General features: G+C 47.6%; 1 protein-coding gene across 2 annotated transcripts in view; it reads left to right on the forward strand.

Moving 5' to 3' along the window:
- KLHL3 (kelch like family member 3) overlaps nucleotides 1–12482 on the forward strand; it is a 259630-nt gene extending 247148 nt beyond the window's left edge. For both annotated transcript variants that reach the window (XM_045075471.1, XM_004744900.3), the window contains 3 exons: nucleotides 1447–1587; nucleotides 3590–3733; nucleotides 7824–12482. In XM_045075471.1, coding sequence (XP_044931406.1) covers nucleotides 1447–1587; nucleotides 3590–3733; nucleotides 7824–7852 — 314 coding nt within the window. In that variant the 3' untranslated portion in view covers nucleotides 7853–12482. The remainder of the gene's footprint in view (nucleotides 1–1446; nucleotides 1588–3589; nucleotides 3734–7823) is intronic.
- Nucleotides 12483–20782: the final 8300 nt, after the last annotated feature.

The following is a 20782-nucleotide window of genomic DNA, read 5'->3' on the forward strand; positions in this document are numbered from 1 at the left end:
GTTGTTGATGCAACACCACCATCTGCTGTTAGTTTTGGGCAACTGTGAGGAACTGCAAGCACAGCCGCGTCATTGCTAGGTGGGATTTTACGTATTGCGTCATTCAAACAATAAACCCAGTACCCCCAGGCACAGGGAAACAGATGTGGTAAGACAGATAAGGTCCTTGTCCCTGGGAAGCTTACATCCTAGAAATTGAGGGCTCGGGTCTCACGCTTGGCTGCACATCCCAGTCACCTGGTGTCCTTGTTCTGATTCCCAGCCAGGATCTCTAGGAGGGAGGCCCCAGAATCGCTCTTTTCAACATCTCCCCACCGGATTGAGATGCAGCCTATTGTGGGGCAGGGTGGTCTGTGGGCCCCTGGAGCTCCCTGTGCAGTCCAGCTTCCTCGCTTTGCAGGTGGGAGAACTGAGGCCCAGAAAGGGCAAGTTAGAGACTCCAGTCCAGACCCCATGAGTCCTGGCCTCCAGGTCAGTTGCTCTTTTGGGGATCCTGTGCCACCCTCCTGCCTGCTGGCTTTTATTCCCATGACTTGCATGGAAGGATTTTAAAAGGTTATTCTTTTTTTGTCTTTTTTTTTAAATATTTTATTTATTTATTTGACAGAGATAGCGAGAGCAGGAGCACAGGTGGGGGAGTGGGAGAGAGAGAAGCAGGCTTCCCAAGGAGCAGGGATTCCCAGTGCGGGGCTCAATCCCAGGACCCCAGGATCATGACCCGAGCCGAAGGCAGGCGCCCAACAACCGAGCCACCCAGGTGCTCCTTAAATGGTTATTCTAAAGCCTGTCCATGATGCCACTCTGGGAGTCAGCTCTGGCTTCTCAGCATGGGGCGTGTGAGAAAGAATGGGTCTTGCTTGCCGGCGGGGCAGTCTGCGTGGTAATGACGTCACTGCAGCGGCTACGCAGCTCATTTCCGAGTTGCAGTCTTTCTCCACAACCAGCCTAATAGAAGGCTGCAGAATCCGAGTGAAACAGCATGGTAGGAAAACGTGGCCACACAAATAGCCCAAAGAGAGGCCAACTTTGACCCTCTGGAAATAACTACTCCTGAAGTTTTAGAGGGTGTCTTTCAGTTTTTTTTTTTTTTTTTTTTTGCCTTTTTTCTATTTTTCTTTGCATGTGAACTCTCCCCTCCCCATTTTATACCACATACATACACACATATATGTTATGTATGTATGTATACTTACATTTCTTAAAATTAGCCACGGAGGGATTTTTGCTTTATCTATTGGGGATTCTCAGGTTGACAGGCTTAGGCAGGCAGGGCGTCCCGTCATTCTGTGTGTTTTACAGATGAGGGCACTTGAGGTCTGGGGGAACAAAGCAGCACTCCCCCAGGCCACCCTGCTGATGATAGCTGCACAGGACCGGACGCCAGGCCTCCTGGTTTCCAGTCGTGGTTGCCAGCCGGAGGCTGGGATGCTGTGCTCTGCTTTTCAGGGGTCGGGGTGCTCAGTGGCCAGCTGTATGCCACCGGCGGGCATGACGGGCCCCTGGTGAGGAAGAGCGTTGAAGTTTATGATCCTGGAACAAACACCTGGAAGCAGGTGGCAGATATGAATATGTGCCGGCGTAATGCAGGTAACGAGACTGCTCTCTCCTTCTGCCCTTGGGGGTGTGGGTGCAAACAGTAGCTGTTAGACACAGGCGGAGGGACAGAACCTGGCCCAAGCTTGTACCTCAAACAGGAGTATCCATTCGCCAGATCAGTGCTGGGCTAGCAGAGGGGAGAGCTGGGGAACACATGCGCTAGCCACAGGGTCTGCCTGCTTAGATGCAAGGGGCTGATGACTTTCGCTGTACACGCTAGGACACAGACTCCATCAAAGCCCCTGGCCCACAGGCTCTGTTGGGTAGCTAGGCACGGGGCTGTGTGGGCATGGCTGGTCAGTGACACTTGGTTCTATGTTCTTGGCCTGTACCTGGCTCTGAGAACCTCTCACTTCCCACCTGAAACCCATCTCCTTCTTCCTACAGGTTGCCAGGGCCCCAATTCATTGTCCAGTGGGAGTACTTCCCATATTCCTTGCTCTGTACCTCCTGTCTCTCTGTCTCCTCCCCGTTGGCCTCCCTGTGGGAATGATCTATCTTAGAGTGTTTAGATTTTTGTTCGGAGAGCCTGACCTCCATATTAAACTCTTTGCTTTAACAGCTTTATCTTGTGGATCGTGTCCTATGTTGGTATATCTTATTTTATGCCTCTTTACTCTAGGAAAGTGTTGGCTTAGCTTCCCAGACTGGAAAGGCAAACAGGTAACTTTCAGGCAGATTTTTTTCCTTTCTACTCAAATTGCCTGTTTGCTAAACTCACTTGTAGGTCACATGTTGAAAGTGTAAACAGAAGGGAGTTTATGAATTTGCCCACTGCCTGAGCCTGCTATGATAAAACTTGGCATTTGGCCTTAAGCCCCGTGAGAGATGGATTACAGAACGCCCAAGACAGCTAGGGTATCAAAAATCCAAGAATTAAGTTTTGATGTAAATGAATATATATGTGTATGTTCACATAGAGATATTTCTATTTTTTATAGCAAAAGTGGAATCCTACTCAGTGCTGTTCTACAACCTGCTTTTCTAATTCACTTTACAATCTTTCACAACTGTCTTTTTATAATGTGAAATAGACTTACGTGATATTTTAAATGGCTGTATCACAATTTAAATATCTCATCTACTATTATTGGGCTTTTAGATTATTTCCATTTTTCTACCAATAATGCTTTTGTTATTATAAATGGTCTTATGGCTAATCAGTGCACACATCTCAAATTATTTCTTCAGAATTTAAGTCCAGGAGTGAAATTCTTAAGCCAGAGGGAGCGTCTTTGCTTCCAGTACTATCCAGGAAAGCAGTACATTTTATCCTCTCATCAGGATCTGAGATGATCTTCATCAGTACTGACAATTATTGCTTCTTGAATATCATCAACCCCCTCATGTGATTTTGAAAGAAGATACAGTGTATTAGACCAAGGCCTTGTAAACTCTTGATGAGCAAAATAATGTTTTCCTACTCTTGGCCCCTGCAGCATGAGACTTTGCCCTCACACCAGCTCTCTGTGAGATCAGGGTGGGAGGAATGCCTTGTCCCTGGGGGCTGTGCATGGGTTTAGATCTAAGTCATATGGAGGCATCCCAGATATAGCCACTAGGCACAAAAGGATAGCTATCCCAGTGTTTATCAGAGCAAACCTACAAGCAGAGTGGGAGTAGTGTGTGTGAGATTCCCTGAGCATAGCTTAGTCTGCGTGTGGGAAGTCCACATGCTCCAGGAGAGGGGGGCCTATACCCATAACGAGTTAAGTATTTATAGGGTCAGGGGCCAGGAATGTCTCTGGGAGCATGTAGCAGTGAGAGCTCCCCAGTCAGAGAAGAGACCTTCTTAGAAATGGGGGATCCTCAGGGCCCAGTGGTTAGTGTTGACATGGTCTCCCATTGAGCAAAATCAGACCTATGAGCTGGTTCACTGGGTCACCTTGAAGGGGAGGAGGAGTGCCTCCCGGGCTCTCCATGCTTGTTTCCCATCCATTCTGATCCCATCGTGGCTCCTGCTATGATGTCTCCTATGGCCTCTGCTTCCCAGGAGTCTGCGCAGTGAACGGGCTCCTGTATGTGGTTGGAGGGGATGATGGATCCTGCAACCTGGCTTCGGTGGAATACTACAATCCCATCACTGACAAATGGACGCTGCTGCCGACCAACATGAGTACAGGGCGGAGCTATGCAGGTCAGTGTCCTGCTCCCAGTTCCACCTTCACCCCCGCCCCACCCCTGCACCCATGGAGCTGAGTTTGCTTAACTTGGGACTTCGTGCCTCCTGCAGTGATAGTAGATAATTGTCACATGCCACCACTCCGTCATTCTGTGCCCACAACAGATACCCCTGCTGAACCTGGGTTTCCCTAGCAAACCGGAATGTAGGCCCAGAATTCTTTTTTAACACCCGTGTTTGCAGGGGCCACTTCCAACTGCTCTGATTCGTCCTAAGATGATGGGTTTAGAATTTCATTGCCATCTCTGGGCTCCTACACAGAATAAGATACAGTTCTTGCCTTGCAGAAATTTAATTGGAAAGATAAGATCTGTCTATATGAAGTAGCACATGAAAGGCAGTGTACCCATGACTTCTCAATAGAATGTGCTACGCGGTCTGTATTTTAAGACAGGTGAGAACTTCCCGGAGGAAACAAGGTTGGATCACCTCTGAAGGTGAGAGCTGCCCTTTGCCAGGGGCTCCCTCCCTGTGCCAGATGACCCATTCACGGCCATCCTTTCAAGAAGGCCCTGGGTGAATGGGACTGTATCTTTCCATTTTACATGTGATGAAACTGAGGTTTGGGGAGTCTAAGTCACCTGCCCAAGACCACATGGCTAAAAATGGCAAAGTCAGAATTCAGACTCAGGTCTGACTGCTGAGCCCATGCCCTCTGTACTACCCCAGCGGAGGTGGAGAAAGCACTCCAGGCAAGAGGTGGAGGCAGCAGTAAGCACCACGCTGCTGTGGAGGCTTATTCTTGGCGAGCGTGTGAGATGGGCTCTGTGAGGTCTCTGCTGACGACAGGGCTCTGTAGGGAGACAAGCAAACTCCCATACCCATGATGTAGCTCAGCAACCTGCACCTTGTCTTCCAGAATCAGGAATATTTAGAGCTAACAGTGATTTACAGAGCACATAACAACATCCCAGGCATGAACCCAAGTATTTGACACCCATGATCTCCTTCAGTGTGCATCATAACTCCCATGGTGTTGTGATTCCCTTTTTGTGGTAGAAGGTTAATCAGTCTTGTTTGGATTTCAGTGCAAAGAAGGGCTGTGCTGTGCAGGCTTGAAGGGGCTCATAACCTAGATTGTCAACACAGGCCGTCAGTTGTAGTGAACCGATTTTACTTGTTTTCCTTGTTTAGGATTTTTCTCAACAAAATATACAAGTTTTTAAAGGCATGTTGGTCTTTGAGGGATTCTTTTCTCATGATTAATTATTAAAATGAGAACTTTCATTTTCTTTTCAATACGGTTGTGGGAAGAGCTCAAGTACAGACAGCTTCGAGTACGAGACAGTGAGGCCAGTGAGGGGTCCTCCCTCAGCTCCTAGTGGATCTTAAGGAGAGGGGAAGATTTAGGTGTATGTGGTTAGAATTTCACATATGGGCTGAATATTTCATGTCTACCTCTTCATTGTCTATCCGCTCTAGAAGTAGCTGCGAAACAGACAAGCAAAAGCGCAATTTGTCTTCAACTCCATTGACTGAGTGTATCCTTCTTCTTCTTCTTCTTCTTTTTTTTTTTAAGAATCTCAAGAAATTGCCTGTAATGCAGAGGTAGATGGATTTGGAGTATTATGATAGCAAAGAACTGAGAACTACTTAATATCTGACATCAGAGAAATAGTCAAACTGTGAAATATTTGTACAGTGCAAGTGTTTTTAATGTTACGAGAACATGTTCATGACAGGCTGTGGGTTTAAAAGGGAGGACGCCCAAGGGATGTGCCCTGCAAGCTCAGTCACGCAGTCCTGCAACCCGGACGTTTGAGTAGCAACTGCTCAAAGAAGGGGACATCGGAGTCAGATCTCGTGGGTTCCAGTTCTGTGCCTTGGACTGGGGCTCTGGGCAGGGTGCTCGGTCTGACTGAACTTCTTGTTTTCTCATTTGTAAAATGAGAATGAAATCATAGCAAGTTCCTCACAGTTGTTGTGCAGTAAGAGTGGCACGCTTAGCACAGTGTCTCCCTGGCATGTAGATGATCACAGTTATTTTTAAAAGCCAGGAAATAGTCCAAGAAGACAATGGTGATGCTCTTTATGTGTAGGGTTTTAAAAAAACCTTTCTTTACTTGTTCGCTTCTGTGTTTTCCAGATTTCCTGAAATGAGAATATTTTACTTTTTTTTTTTTTTTGGAAGATTTTATTTATTTTAAGAGAGACAGTGTGTGTGAGTTGGGGGGAGGGGCACAGACAGAGGGAGAGAGAGAGAATCTCAAGCAGGATCCCCACTGAGGGTGGAGCCCAACCTGTGCCTGGATCTCAGGATCCTGAGATCATGACCTGAGCCGAAATGAGGAGTTGGAGGCTTAACTGACAGAGCCACCCAGGAGCATCAAAAATATTTTACTTTTATAATCAAAAGAGGAGGTTTATTTTTTAAATTTTTAAATTTTATAGGTTTTATATATTTATTTGAGAGAGAGAGAGAGAGAGCACAGGCAGGGAGAGTGGCAGGCAGAGGGAGAGGGAGAAGCAGGCTCCCTGCTGAGCAAGGAGCCTGATGTGGGGATCATGACCTGAGCTGAAGGCACATGCTTAACTGACTGAGCTACTAAGTTACCTCCAAAGAGGAGGTTAATATAAAACAACAACAACAACAACAACAATAATACAGGACCTGGCTTTTCTTTTCTTTTCTTTTTTAGTGCTACCTTACGAAAGAATTCTGAGGTGCAGGTGAGATGGTGTCAAGGTCAGGCAGCACGTCTGGGTCTGCGGACTGCAGTGTTGCCCACCGCTGAGCTTTTCTATCTGCACCTTTATCCCGAATTCAGATGCAGTGTCTTAGAATCTCTCTCCTGGGGTATCCTGGCATTTCTCTCAGGAGTGTTCTCTCAATCTCCTCTGTAGCCAGAAGATTTTATAGTCATGGGACCTCGTTAAAGTAACTGTCAGTTACCCCAGACCAACAGACCTTACCTGTAAATTAGGATTTTGTTCGGTTGAAGGTACCGGAAGAGCAGACATGTACTTGCTTAAGCAAGGAGGGATGTACCTATCTCAGGCAGAAGGAAGACCAGAAGTCCAGGGCTGGCCTAGGGCTCAGGCTATCGTTGAAGAACCAGGCTTGTTCTCCCTTTTCTGTTTTGCTGGCTTTACCAGTAGCCACCACCACCATGGGCTGTGTGTAAGCCACCTTTCGGGTGGGGCACTGGACAGAGCCAAAGCTTCAGCCTGGGCAAATGTGTGTTTGCAGCGGTCTTGGCCAGGCCTGGGGCACATGGCCCTGCCAGCTGCCAGGCAGTCTGGGAAGCTGAGTCAGTCATATGCTGTCTCTGCCATCGTGAACAGCAAGTAGAGGGGAGGTTGGCTGAATCCACCTATGATATTTGCCACGGAGGCATTCTAGGATCATCTGTGGATTCATAAGTTAACCATGGAGTGTAGTTCACTTTGGCTAAAGTCATTGTGGAGACAGACATTGTCTGGACTGTTGTTCCAAGCACAGTGTTTAGCACGGGAAGGGTCTTTCCATCAGGTGACATCACACAGCATGGGAGCTGAGCCTCAAGAGGTCAGTGGTCTTGCCTAAGGCCTTTCTGCAGCTGGACTGGTGGCCAAGCTAGGACCGGCATGCAGTTTTTCTTACTTGCTTGAAGTCAGTTCCCTGTTCTTTCTAGTTCATTTCAGTATCTTGTAAAAGTAGGCATGAATCCTTGTTAATTGTCTTACAGTGATGGAGAGGTAGAACCAAGGAGCTGCCTCTGGGTCCCCTGTGACAGTGCGGAGTGTCGTGAGATTGAGTTCTGGTCTTGGAAAAGAACTCCTTGAGATAGGAACCATGTTCATGTGATGATGCTAGGGGAGCCCACTAGCTGTGGTGCTGAAGGCCTGTGCGTGCAGGTTCAGGTGTCTTGCCGGGCCTTAGCCATAAGAGTGGGAAAGAGCCCACTATGGGCAGCCTGAGTCCTCAGGCCCTCCGGGGCTTGGATACAGACATGCCCCTTCCCCTTGACTGGGGCTTTAGGATGGCTCAGACCCATGAATCCCTTGGTTCTCTGAATACCTTTGAAGAAGCGGAGGTGCTCATTTTCTTTCCCTTTCATCATAGGTGTTGCTGTGATTCACAAGCCCTTGTGACCCTCAGGCCCACGGCCAGGAGGTAGAGGCAGGGGAAGGGTGCTGCCTGTGCTTCAGAAGAGCGCCGCCATGACTGTCGGTGCCACTCGCCGCCGGAGTCCGCAGTGGAGCAAGACATGCCCTCCTCCAAAGTGGCCGAGTGGCGTCCGGCGTGGAGACTGGTGATTGCCTCCTGCTCCCCTGAAGTGTTCGGGACTCCTCCCTGAGCAGTGGGTTCCTAAAGCTCCAGGCAGCACCTGGGGGCTTTTTTGTGTGTTTCTACATGAACACCCAAGAACCTGGGGACAATGTGTGTGTGTGTGTGTGTGTGTGTGTCCGCACGCGCGCACGTGCATGTATGTGTGGAACATGATGTTTCACGAAGTTGGGGGATGTGTGACAATCTACTGGATTTCTTTACTACTGATCCTTCTGTGCTAAAAATCAAATCACAGAAACCTCTCTTCCGGATTTGCCCTGTGGGAAGCCCGAGATTCCTAAAGCTGCTGACCTCTGGAGGTCTGGGTAGACAGGCCAGGAATGTCCAGAAAATGACTAGTGATGGGGGCGTTGCTTTGACCATGCCCACAGACTGACTTTGACTCCTGGCATGGTCTGCAGAAGAGCTGGGCATTCTTGAATCTCCGGTGTGTCTTCTGTGTGCGAGAACTGGGAACAGTTGGGGTCCCCAGCCCCTCCACTGGGTGCTCTTCCTTGGGCTTTCCTTCAGGAAGCAGATGAGAACCATCTGGTCCTTGGACCACTGGTCCTTGAGGTTGTGGATGCCAGGCTTGGGAGATTTTGTGTCTCTTCAATTGGGAAAACTAGCTCTTTGGAGAAGTCCTGAGTATCACACTGGAGAAAAAAAAATGTACACCCACATATATATACACACGAACAACTAAAACAAAACAACAAACCAAAGTGGCAAGGCAGTTCCTGCCAAAAATGGTCTCAGAGAGGATCCTACTTCTGGGTTTTCCTGGGATGGGACAGTCCCCATCTATACTTACTATCCATGCTTAATTCTTCCTAGCAGCCCATTTTACTCTCAGAAGTGTCCTGGTTTGGAGAATAAATAAAAGGTCACCCTGCCTCCAAACCCAGAGATAGTTTTGCCCCTGCCTTAGGGGTCCTATATGATCTAGATGGCTGTGGATGACCTCAAGGGAGCATACCAGCTGGGGCTGGGCCTCAGCACTAGATGGCGATGGTCAAGTCTGTCTGAGGTCCTCGTCTTCCTTTCCTTGTGCTCTCCCCCTGTTCCAGGGCCTGTACCCTCAGAATACTCTCTTCCTCCTCGTTTCTCCTGAGAGGGAGGAGATGGTGGTAAATGCCCAGGATGTGTGATCTCTCTCAGGGATACTTGCATTTTAAAAGAGGAGCTTGGTGAGAGCTTTGCTAATTCACTGGTAGAAATTATTAATGATAGAACGTCAAACATCTGGAGGGGGTGGTGGGTATTTGAGGAATGATCTTCATTAAAGAAAGAAAGAAAGAGGAAAGAAAGGAAGGAGGAAGGCAGGAAGGAAGAAAGGTGAATCTGTTCCTCACCTTGCAAGTCACTTATGTTGGAATTTGTGGCATAAGGAGGGAAGGTCTTGTGTCTTGAGTACTCTGACATCATCAGGGCTGGGCTTTAATGCTCCCTGATTTTGGGGTCCACTTACAGGAGTCAAAGGGCGTTATGAAACCTGATGTGGGACTTCTGATCTAACTGGGCTACTTCCAAGCAGATCCTGCAGATCTGGCATCCCCTCCAGCTCCCGGCTGCAGTTAGAAAGCCAGTAGCCTCCCTAGCTAGCTGGCCTTTCTGTGTATTTACTGTGTATTTTTTGTGCACTAAACACTCAACTCTCTTGAAGAAGAAACGACTTCTGTTGTTGAGCAGATGTTATGTCAGTGAGACATTTGGAGGGCAGCACCAAGGCATCCGGAATTCTTAGCATCAAGGCATCTGGAAGAGGCTGGAATATCCAGCTTTGTTGGGCCTGGAGGAAATGTCTCCAAAGGAATCAAGGCATGCCTTCATTTGGGTGCTGTGCTCTCACTTGGCACTGGAGATGACTGTGGCTTCAGAGCTGTGCTGGGCTCCGAGGCTGACAAAATGAGCTTTTTGTTGCAAACGTTTTTCTTCCTGGCCTGAGGAGGATTTGGGACTCGGTTTTGGTTCCTGGTGGGGATGAAGCTGGGGGATGGGGTCCCTCATGTGCTGTTCACACAGCTCCTGATTTCAGATGAAAGGTGAACTTCCCACCCCTTTTCCCAACACCTAGAAGATTTGGATGCACATGTGGGGGAGGTTCTTGTTTTTAATCTGCCCAGAGTGAGTCCCTTCCCTGAGAGCACGCTGGCCATGGTTTCTGCTCTTGGGATGTTTGCTATTGGTTCCACCTGCCAGGAAGCACTGCTCGCTGCTGGTAGTATTGCTGAGGCCATGGTCACCTCATCCTCACATGTCCTTTCTCACAGGGACTCCAGCACTGGTACGTCACCACCAAAAAGCCATTCGGCTCTTGCTGCCCACAGATGCCATTTAAAACCTGCTATCTTTCTATCACTAGGTACGATTCTCTCTCCACAGTGAACACAGCCCACTTGATTTCAGGTCTGTGCTGGTCACGTGGTAGGTGGACCCCTCACCGCCCCCCCCCCCAATTTGGTGGCCGCAGCTGCTTGTGCATGCAGCTTTGCGGGGAGGTGTATCTGAAAGCTGATCACGGTGATGAAATGGAATTGCGGCCCAAGGTTAGAAGCTGCTTAGACGCCGCTTGGATACTGATTTGGACATCACAGAAGTCAGACTCTGAATTCCAAAGTTCCTTTTCCTCAGTACCTAATGGCATCTCTCCTTCTAAAAAGTTGCAGTATTATGCAAATGAAACTGACCTCATTTTCTTCTATGCAATAAGAATACTTAATTCTGTTTCACGACAAACCAGTTGCAATATCCCCTAACATGCTTTTGAGCGGTGTTACTTTGATATCTGTTGTGTAATATTTGTATATTCCTGAGCCAGAGCCTTTCAAAGATTGCCTTTTTATAAAACTGAAGCTATAGCATTCAGGCTAAACTTTTAATGTAGATATTTTTATAAGATCATTTTTTAGGATATCTGAATTGATTTTTATTATCCATGATAATGAAGTGTTGTGTTCCGTAAGTCATTCCATCTCCTAGTTCATGCCTGTAGCTATTTTCTGTCTGCTTGTCACCCTCCAGAAACTGATTTTTTTTTTTTTCTTCCAGATAGATGAATCTTTCTGACTTTGAGTCTTCTTTCTGATGCCATATTCAAGGGAGATTGCTGGAAAGCACAATCCCTGGTGTTTCTGGAATTGCTTAGGGACTAAGGTTTAGCCTGACTCAGCAATTCCCCAACTATGTTGCCTGGCCACTTTGTTTTTGGAGTAGGCTCTTTGCAGAGGGGAGGCTGGTTGGCCCATCTCCTGGTGGCTCTCACTGCCTGGTGCTGAGCCTGGCATGCAGTGGCATGGAGGCACTCGAGAAAGGGCTGCCCTGCAGTGCCTACTCCCAGGAGTTTCCTAGATCTGGCAAACCAGTTCTCATTCTCTTCTGCCCCTCATTCTTCCAAAGCCTCCACCAGCTAAAGGCCTTTGTTGCTGGAGGATATCCCTTTTGGAAGCATCTCCTCTATGAACTTTAGAAGAGGGCTTACTCCTCACGATCATTAAGAATGTGTTAAACTTGTGCTTTATAGATGCTCACAGTATACCTAAAACTTTCTTCCTGAACTGTGTCTGCACTCCAGGCTTTATTTTATGTATTTATCTGCCATTAGCCTCATTAAACAGGTCTTTTATTTTTATTATTATTGGGACAGGTGCCATTTCAATTGCCTCCATGCTCCCTGTTTGCACCTTGTTGGATCAGGTTGGGAGGTTGAGCAAACTCATATTCCAGTTAGCTGGAGTTTTTAAAGCTTTGTTTGTGTGGAGAGGCAAAGAGGTTAGAATTTTTTTTTTTTAAGTGATTGCACTGTTTAGAGTCCTAAGCCCCTCGTGTTTAGCTGTGCTGTGTGTGCCGTGTGACCGAGCAGGTGAGCCAGCAGCATTTTCGACATTTGGGAAGGGAAGAGACTTCTCTAGTGGATAACCACCGCCTCATAGCCCCTGCACAGCCTTTGTCATGGGGCTGAGTGACTCATGGGTATGGCATTAGCCAAGGGAGGAAGGCATGTGACGGTGGCATCTGGAGAAACAAATCGCCCTAGTACTATGTTCTTGCCTACGGCTATGAGATTGAAAACCATTCTCCCCTGTTTTTCAGTGGCAATAAAGGACACTTGTTGGATTTTTTGTTTAATTTGTATATGATGTATAAAATATTTTGAAAGAAGACTCAAGACACTGAATGTGTATGTCTGTGTGGGTGCTCTGTTCATGTGGTTGTCCATAGGCGACCTGACTTGATCACTGATGCCCTGTGAACACACAGCTTTGGTCAGGTCCTTGATCTCCTATTCTCTGCTTGGATGTTAGAGCCCTTCTATCCAGCAAACAAACACTTGTCCCAGGCTCCATCAGTTACAGCGATAGTCGAAGAAACCGTTCCTCAAATGGATGATTTCAACAGGAATCAAGTTCAAGTTTCCCATACTTAATGTTAATAAAAGCTAAACTGTGAAAACCTCTCTCAGTCTTTTATTTCCATAGTCCAGGTTCTCTACTTTGTCTTATTCCCACGTTATCTTCAGATTAAAATTTCTTTTTTCTTAAAAATAAAGCTACCCTATGGCCCTGCAATTGCACTACTGGGTATTTACCCCAAAGATACGGATGTAGTGAAAAGAAGGGCTGTGTGTACCCCAGTGTTCATAGCAGCAATGTCCACTCTGGCCAAACCATAGAAAGAGCTGAGATGCCCTTCAACAGATGAATGGATAAAGATGTGGTCCATATGTACAATGGAGTATTATGCCTCCATCAGAAAGGATGAATACCCAAGTTTTGTATCAACATGGATGGGATTGGAGGAGATTATGTTGAGAGAAATAAGTCAAGCAGAGAAGGTCAATTATCCAATGGTTTCACTTACTTGTGGAGCATAAGGAATAACATGGAGGACATTAGAAGAAGGAAAGGAAAAGTAAAGTGGGGGAAATCGGAGGGGAAGATGAACCATGAGAGACTGTGGACTCCAAGAAAAAAACTGAGGATTTTAGAGGGGAGGGGGTGGGAGATGGGTGAACCTGGTGGTGGGTATTAAGGAGGGCACGTATTTCATGGGGCACTGGGTGTGGTACATAAACAATGAATCCTGGAACACTGAAAAAAATACAATTAAAAAAAACCAAAACAGCGGGAGAGAAGAGAATGGTTATCCTACTTAGATGGATCAGAAATGACAATCAGTAGTGATGTTCTCAGTCGGGTAGCCAGAGGATTTCTCAGAGGATGCCCATCTTATTTTCATGATAAAATAGCCAACATCTAAAAAATAAATAAATAAATCAAATAAACTTTCTTTTTTCTTTAAGATCCGCTGGACAGGGTCTGTATCCCAAGGTCTCTGTTCCCTGGCCTCAGCACAGTGTCAGACCCCCCAAGACGATCAGTGAGGCCCAGAGAGGCCCGTCCCTCCAGTAGTTGTTTGGTAGTGTGGGTGTCCGTCCAGTGATTGCCAGGTGGGTGTGCTGGTTCACACACAGAGCAGAGGAAACCGAGATCTGCCTGTAAATAAAAAATAAAAAATCAATTTTTAGAAGTTTTTTTTTTGGTAAGACCTATTGGTTTTACAGATGTTGTTTTTATTATTACCCATACAAATATTAGTTTTATTTTGTTAAATATGTACAACTTTTAAATGTCTGTTTATAAAACAGCAACATATGTGAAATAATGTTAGGTAACATTTACTGAGTATGTGCCACGTGCCAAGCACTTTTTGAAGTGCTCTACCTCTGTCAATGCCTTTAATGCTCATCATGGGCTTCTGAGTTACTGTTATCTTTTATAGATGAAAATATGAAATGCACAGAGGTTAAATAACTTGTGTAAGGTAGTAGAGCTGCCAAGGGATGGAGCCAGGGTATTGGCTGCTCTCTGGAGTCCTGTCTTTAGGCATCTGTTGCTGCATCCTTGAGGAGATCACAAGGGGGAGGAGGGGGTGCTAAGAAGCACCCAGGAGTCCCTGGGAAGTGCAAGAATGGCTCAGGAAAAGTACTGAAGCCCAACTTGCCAAGCCCTTTGGACCAATGCTGTCCCCACCTTCTTATCAGTGGTAAATAAGCCTATTTGTTGCTGTGGTGATAGCAGCAGGAGGCACATTTGAATACCACACACCCTGCTAAGTGCTTTAGAACTTGATCTTTAATCCCTGTGACAACCTCTGTGGGAGGTGGCATTACGGTTTTTTTGGAGGCTGGATGTTTCCTATTGGCTGCTCTGCCTTGCCCCTTTCCTGGCTCCTCCTCTTGAGTAACTGTGGTCACCAGGAGTCCGATCCCAAGAGTCAAATGACCAGTTCAGCTGGGCTTCACCATATGGCAGGGTGAGAGTCTCCTACTGGGACTTGGCTCAGCGGCAATTCTCAAATCCATATGCTCGGGGATAGGGGTTCCCCTCTGGTGAACAAACTGGACTGTCCCAGGATCCCTGAGGATGTCATTGGTTCTGTCCTGTTCCAGGTGACAGGCAGACAGCTCAGAGAGGTCAGGCTCCTCTCCAGGCTAGAGAGACCCAAGGGACAAGTGGGAGCCTCTTGGCCACATCCTTCCCTACATTTGGAAAAGTGTATTTTGAGATCCCAGGGGTCACGGCCTGCTTGACTCTGTCTGTATGCCCTGTGCCTAGTACTCGGTTGGTGCTAAGTATTTACAGTAAAAGAAGAAAGACATGTGAGGAGGGTTCAAGTGGTGGAAACCAGCTGGTTCAGTCTGGGGTGTTAGTGGGGGCTGGGGTTTGAGAGGGGAGAGACACATGGGCATCCAGAGAGTGGGGGACAGATTCCAGAGACCTGGGGAAAGAAGTGTGAGTTTTTCACTAAGCAAGAGACCCAGAGACAGGGAATGAGACAGAAACAGAGGGAGACAAACAAAATGAGAAAGATGCACACACGTGCTCACACACAGATACACACAGCCAGACGAGAGACCACTCCTACAGAAAAACAGATGCAGAGACCCCGAGGGAGGTGGAGAGAGAGGCCATTGCTTCTTAAAGTGACAGAAGACAGGTCAGCCCAGCGGCTCAGACCAGAAGCATTCATCAGGGGACGCGAGTCCTCACCTGACCTCAGGTAAGCTGATGCCGTGGCTTTGAGTCAGGCTCGAATCCTTGGTGTCCTTGTCTCCACCTGTAAAATATGGATGCTAACACCACTTTTGTGAGTTTGTGGAGAAGATTCCTTGAGGAGGCCCTAAAATATGGAAGGCAGACCCTCTCGACCCTGGGGAGGCTGGGCTGGACAGAGCAGATTCTTAAATAAGAGCCCCAGTCTCCTGCAGTGACAGCGCTGGGAGGATCCTGACTGCACACAGGCCTCCATGAGCCAGAAGTGTGGGCGGAGGCAAGGGAGACCCAAGGAGAGAGACGTGCTCTCTGTCCTTGTTTCCCGTCTGGGCACAGGGACACCTGGGGTTTATTAATTTTATTAATTTTATTTTATTTTTATTATTTATTATTTATATTTATTATTTTATTAATTTTAATTTCTGAAGGAGGCCATGAGGTGCAGCGATGCAGAAGGAGCCATTAATGGGCTTCTTTGTTTCCTCCTTCCCTCCGGGGGGGGGGATGGGGCCACGTCTCCTGAGTTCACTTTTTGCGGCAGGAGTACAGAATCTTCCTAGCTTTGACGCCGTGAAGTCCCGGGAATGGGGAATTAGTAACAGGTGTAACCATTTTACTATATGACTAAGGAATTTCATGGAATTTTTTGTTTCTCAAAAAAGCCCAGTGAGGTAGCCAAGGCAGGTGTTACTTTGAGCAGTATGCCTCCACCTGGGGTATACCATGGGCACTTTCTTAGTGTGGGCCGGTGCGTGTGGAACACTCCGTGGGTGAGGTATTCGCGGTAGTGGTTCTCACTCTCATCATTCCCATTATACAGATGGGGAAACAAGCTAGACAGAGGTTAAGCAGCTTGCTCAGATTCCCAGAATCAGAGCTTGGACTCCATCACCCAGATTGTTTGGCTCCACGAGACCGCAGAATGACACCCGCGGCTTACCCAGAGAATGGGTTATGGTGCTCACAGGGCCGTGAGTCCCCAGGTAAGCAATCCAGGATTGGTACAGCAGATCCATGCTGTCACTGCGATCTGAGGTCCCCCTATCTTTCTAATCTTCCATCCCTTAAAGGTTGCAAGAGAGATGCTCTGTAGCAATTGCCGCATCTGTACAAAGGCACGAAAAAGAGGGAAGAGAACAGTACAAAGGACAGTGCCTGTAATGGGAAAGAGAACCCTTTCTAGAAATCCCTAGAAGAATACAACTTAGGTTTCCTGCAGGGCCCTCAGCTGCAGGGGAGTCAGAGGAGGTGAAGGCTTTTAACTGGACTCATTGCTGTTCCAAACGAACTCAGGAGTTGTACCTTTGAGAAGGAAGGGGCCCGTGGACACTGGGTAGGCAGTGAGCAACTTTGGCTTCAAAGCTATTAGCCCTCTCTCTCCAAATGCATGCAGTTCCCTCTCCACCAGTCAGTTTGTCCGTCCTCCCACTTCTGCCCCTGAAATTACCTTGGCTGAGCACTAACTTTATGCAGGGCTCCTTACCCTCCAGGGCCAATGGTGCTCCTTCTGCTTGGGGCACCTGCTGAGGGGCTTGAGTGGGGGTCCTGGGGCAGAGCTGGGCTGGGAAGGCTCCTCTTGGAGACTTCCTCAGCTGTCTCCCTTGCTATATTGGCATCAGGGGCAGATGGCTCTCCTGAAGGATGAGTGAGAAGTCCTAAGCAACGCAGACCTTTAGGAGCCTGTCACTGAGGCTTAAGAGACAGCTCATTTATCAGCTGTGGAGGTTTCCCTAAAGCGCTGATTGAGGAGGCCTGTCAGCTGCAAGATCTATGACCTTTATCTCAAGAGTGACCCATGCAGGCAGCGCCACAAATCTTTCCGAGCCACAAACTGGGAGGCAGGGCTGGGTGAGATTCGATGTTGGTCTCTTAAAGGCAATTTCCCCAGCTCCCTTGTCCTCTTGTCCTCCAGGATATCCTCACTTTTAATGGTGGCCGCCTGGGTGGTGTCCAGGGCTTGGCAGAGCGGCAGGAGGTCAGGAAAATGATGTGTCCAGTCTGGCTGCCATGCGGCTGTCCTAGGTCTGTCCCTGCTGGGGACGGCTGCCGCCCAAGCCCTGACCACAGAGCAGGAGGAGGTGCTGTCTGAGCTGCAGAGCCTGGGCCCTCCCTGCACGTGGCCAGGAGGCTCTGGGTGGCATGGAGAAGGTGGAGGGAGAGCCCGGAGACCTTGTCTCAAAGGATCATTCGACCACATAGTGTGCTGGTTAAGAGCTCTGAACCTGATTTCAAAGCATTTAAACCCCTGGTTAGCATGCATTTAAACCCCTGTCCATCCATGACCAGGCCCTCCTCCAGAGCCTCTGAGGATAGATAGGTCAACACAGGCATCACACTCCAGCCCTGAGGGAGCCCAGACTTTGGGAAGCTAACAGCCTCCTCCAGGGCCTTCCTCTGGATCTGGACCTCACCTCCGCCTTTAAACAGCAGCCTGGATCTGAGGTGAGGGGATCAAGGCAGGAAAGGCTGAGGCTACAGAGGGCATCCGAATGTATTTTTTCAGCCCCAGATCCATCATTTTAATGTAACCTGGCCTCCTATTTCAGTGATTAACTAAGGAACGGTCTGCCTCTGCGCCTGCGATTTCTGCACAGCCCTGATAAGGAAAGCCATAAAATCATCTTTGGGCACCAGAGGAGAATTTATGTATGTCCCAGAAAGGGTGTTTTGATTTTTAGCAGCTTCAAACACAAACCTCCTGCCTAGATTTGGGAGGCTGCTAGTTTCCAGGATCCTGTGAGGGCAGGAGAGCCGGGGGTATTCAAGAAGGCTCAGGTGGACCCAGCTGGGAGGAGTATCAGAGCCGGGCTTTGACGTGGTGCTGACTACAGACCCCGGGGCTGCCTCGCTGGAGCACCCCCACTGTCGGTCTGGGGGCCCGTGTGCACCCCTTCCTGAGGCAGTCTCTAGTTAGCTACTGCCTTCTCTGACTGCTTCGGTACTTTGTGTGTATTTCATACATATTAACTCATTCATTATGTATGTGTCCAGCTCTCCTTGGATGTCGGGCTCCAAGCCAGCTCTACAGACATGGTGCACATGAGAGGGTCCCTCTCCTGGGAGGGTTCCTATAGAGGTGTGCAGACAAAGTAGTAAAGAAGGAACCGCCATACACCATGGTAAGTAAAGAGGTCTTTGGACACATATAGTAGGGTCAGGAAAAGTGTGCTGGTGGAAATGCTGGTAAGCTAAGACCTTACTTTGGATGGATGATGGGTGTTGGCCTGGTGAAAGGATAGTTGGAGGTGTTGGGGAGAGAGGAAGAAGGGACAGCAAGTGCAGAGGCCCAGAGGCTAGAAATGTGGCCTTCTGGAGAAAACCCCAGTCCTTCAGTGTGGCTGGATCCTAGAGCACAAGGAGGGCATAGAGAGGGATAAGGCTGGAGTACTGGGTGGGAGCCATGTCACAGGACTTGCAACCATGGAGTGGAGCTAATTCTTTTTCTTGAGATCATTGGGAACACATCACAAGGGCCTCAAGTTTTGTTCCCAAGGGAGAAGGGGCTCTGAGATAAGTATGCTGAATCTTTCCCAGTGAGCGTTCCTAGCCGGAACACCCGTGAAGGAGAGTGGGATACAGAATGAAGTGGGGGGAGGGGAAGGTAGACTATCATGCATTGTAACAGAGGCCTCTGCCAGTCTCTGGAAACTCTGGAGCTGGGATGGCCTCTCAGTGTTGTCCTGAGGGGACCCAAGGGGGATGAACTTTTGAATCTCTGCAAAAATCAGTTGTTGACCAAATAATAGGTAAATTGGACTTTATCAAAATTCAAAACTTCTGCACTTCAAATGATACTACAGAGAAAATAAAAAGACAATCCACAGATGGAAGAGAGTATTTGTAAATGCTGTATCTCATAAGGATTTAGGATACAGAATATATAGAGAGTTCTTACAACTCAAGAATAAGAAGATAACCCAATTAAAAAAAATGGGCAAGGGAGTTGAATAGACAGTCCTTCCAAAAGATATACATATGGCTAGTAAGTACATGAAAAGATGCTTAACAGCATTAGCCATCAGGGAAAAGTAGATCAAAAACCACAATGAGATACCCCCACTAGGATGGATAAAATCAAAAAGACAATAACAAATACTGTGGAAGAGGTAGAGAAATTGGAACTCATGCCTCGCAAGGTGGCAGGGGCAACCGGAGAGGATGGGGAATGTAAAGTGGTGCAGCCTCTTTGGAAAACAGTCTGGCAGTTTCTCAAGGAGTTAACACAGGTTTACTGTATGACCTAGTGGGTTAAGCATACACACATATGTCTACACAAAAAGTTGCATGTAAATGTTCATTGTAGCATTATTCTTAATAGCCAAAATGTAGAACCTACATAGTCATCAGCTGATGCTTGCTCAGGACAGGGAGAACCTCGAAGGCATTGTGTTAAGTGCAAGAAGCCAGAGACTAAGGCCGTCTATTGTATGGTTCCACTTACATGAAATATGCAGACTTGGCAAGATCAGCAGAGATGGAAGGTAGATGAACAGTTGCAAAGGTATGAGGGGAGGGGGAAAAGGGAGTGACTGCTCATGGCACTGGGTATGTGAGGTATTTTGGAGGGTATGAGATGAAATGTCCTGATATCAGATACTGGCGGTGGTTTTATAATTTTGTGAAAGTACTAAATCCACCGAATTGTATTTTACAAGGCTGAATTTTTAGGGTGTGTGAATTAGAACTCCATAAAAATGGTCATTTTGAATGCATACCCCCAGCCTCCTCCAGGTCATGTATCCTGGAGTGAGACAGCTCCCTCAGGCAGAGAACCTTGTCTGGGGAGGGGCTCAGCTGTGAGCAGTTAGCGGGTCCCACAGAGAGGCCAAAGGAACTCTGGGTCTGAGTTACCTCCCGCAGCATCCAGTACAGAAGGCTTCTGGGTGGAGTGGTGGAGTCTGTGTTTTCCTTTAGCACACAACCTTCATGACAACTCTAAGAGGCAGGTGTTATTCTCCCTCTTTTGAGATGAGCAAACTGAAGCTCAAAAATGCTAAGCAATGGGCTAACTGGGTGGCTCAGTGGGTTAAGCATCTGCCTTTGGCTCAGGTCATGATCCTGCAGTCCTGGGATCAGGCCCTGCATTGGGCACCCTGCTCAGTGGGGTGCCTGCTTCTCCTTCTCTCACTTCCCCTGCTTGTGTTCCCTCTCTCTCTCTCTCTCTGTGAAATCAATCAATCAATCAATCAATCTTAAAAATAAAAGAAAGTTCAAACAACTTAGACGGTATCTCCATAGCTGGTGGAAATTTGAACAGGAGGGTGAACTTGTGTCCACCTGGGGTCAAAAGTTAGGCTCTTCATGATTATTCTATGCTATTCTGTGCTCAGTCATTCACAGATTGGTTGCCCCTGAAAAATTAATTGGCTTGAAAGCCAGTTAATGAAAGGGACTGTGTCTGAGTACATCTTCAGCACCCACCACAGAGTATGAAAATGTGCATCAAGCTGAAGGAGCTCCCTTCCCAATGACTGCAGATACCGCACCACTGCTAATACTCAGCAAAGGTCATTTTCTCTAAGTTTCAGGAAAAAATAACAGAATGATCAGATTCTCCTCATTTTTAATCCATTTTTTTGGAGAGGGATGCAAATACTTGCTTGTTTGTACTAAAATCTAATATCAGAAGGCATCTTATTTATCAAAAAATGTGTAGACTTCTCTTCATCAATATTTTAGTTTCCCGTCAAAGGCTCC

Source organism: Mustela putorius, unplaced genomic scaffold, assembly GCF_011764305.1.
Source record: "Mustela putorius furo isolate JIRA1106 unplaced genomic scaffold, ASM1176430v1.1 tig00000145_pilon_pilon_pilon, whole genome shotgun sequence".
Classification (NCBI taxonomy): Eukaryota; Metazoa; Chordata; class Mammalia; order Carnivora; family Mustelidae; genus Mustela; species Mustela putorius.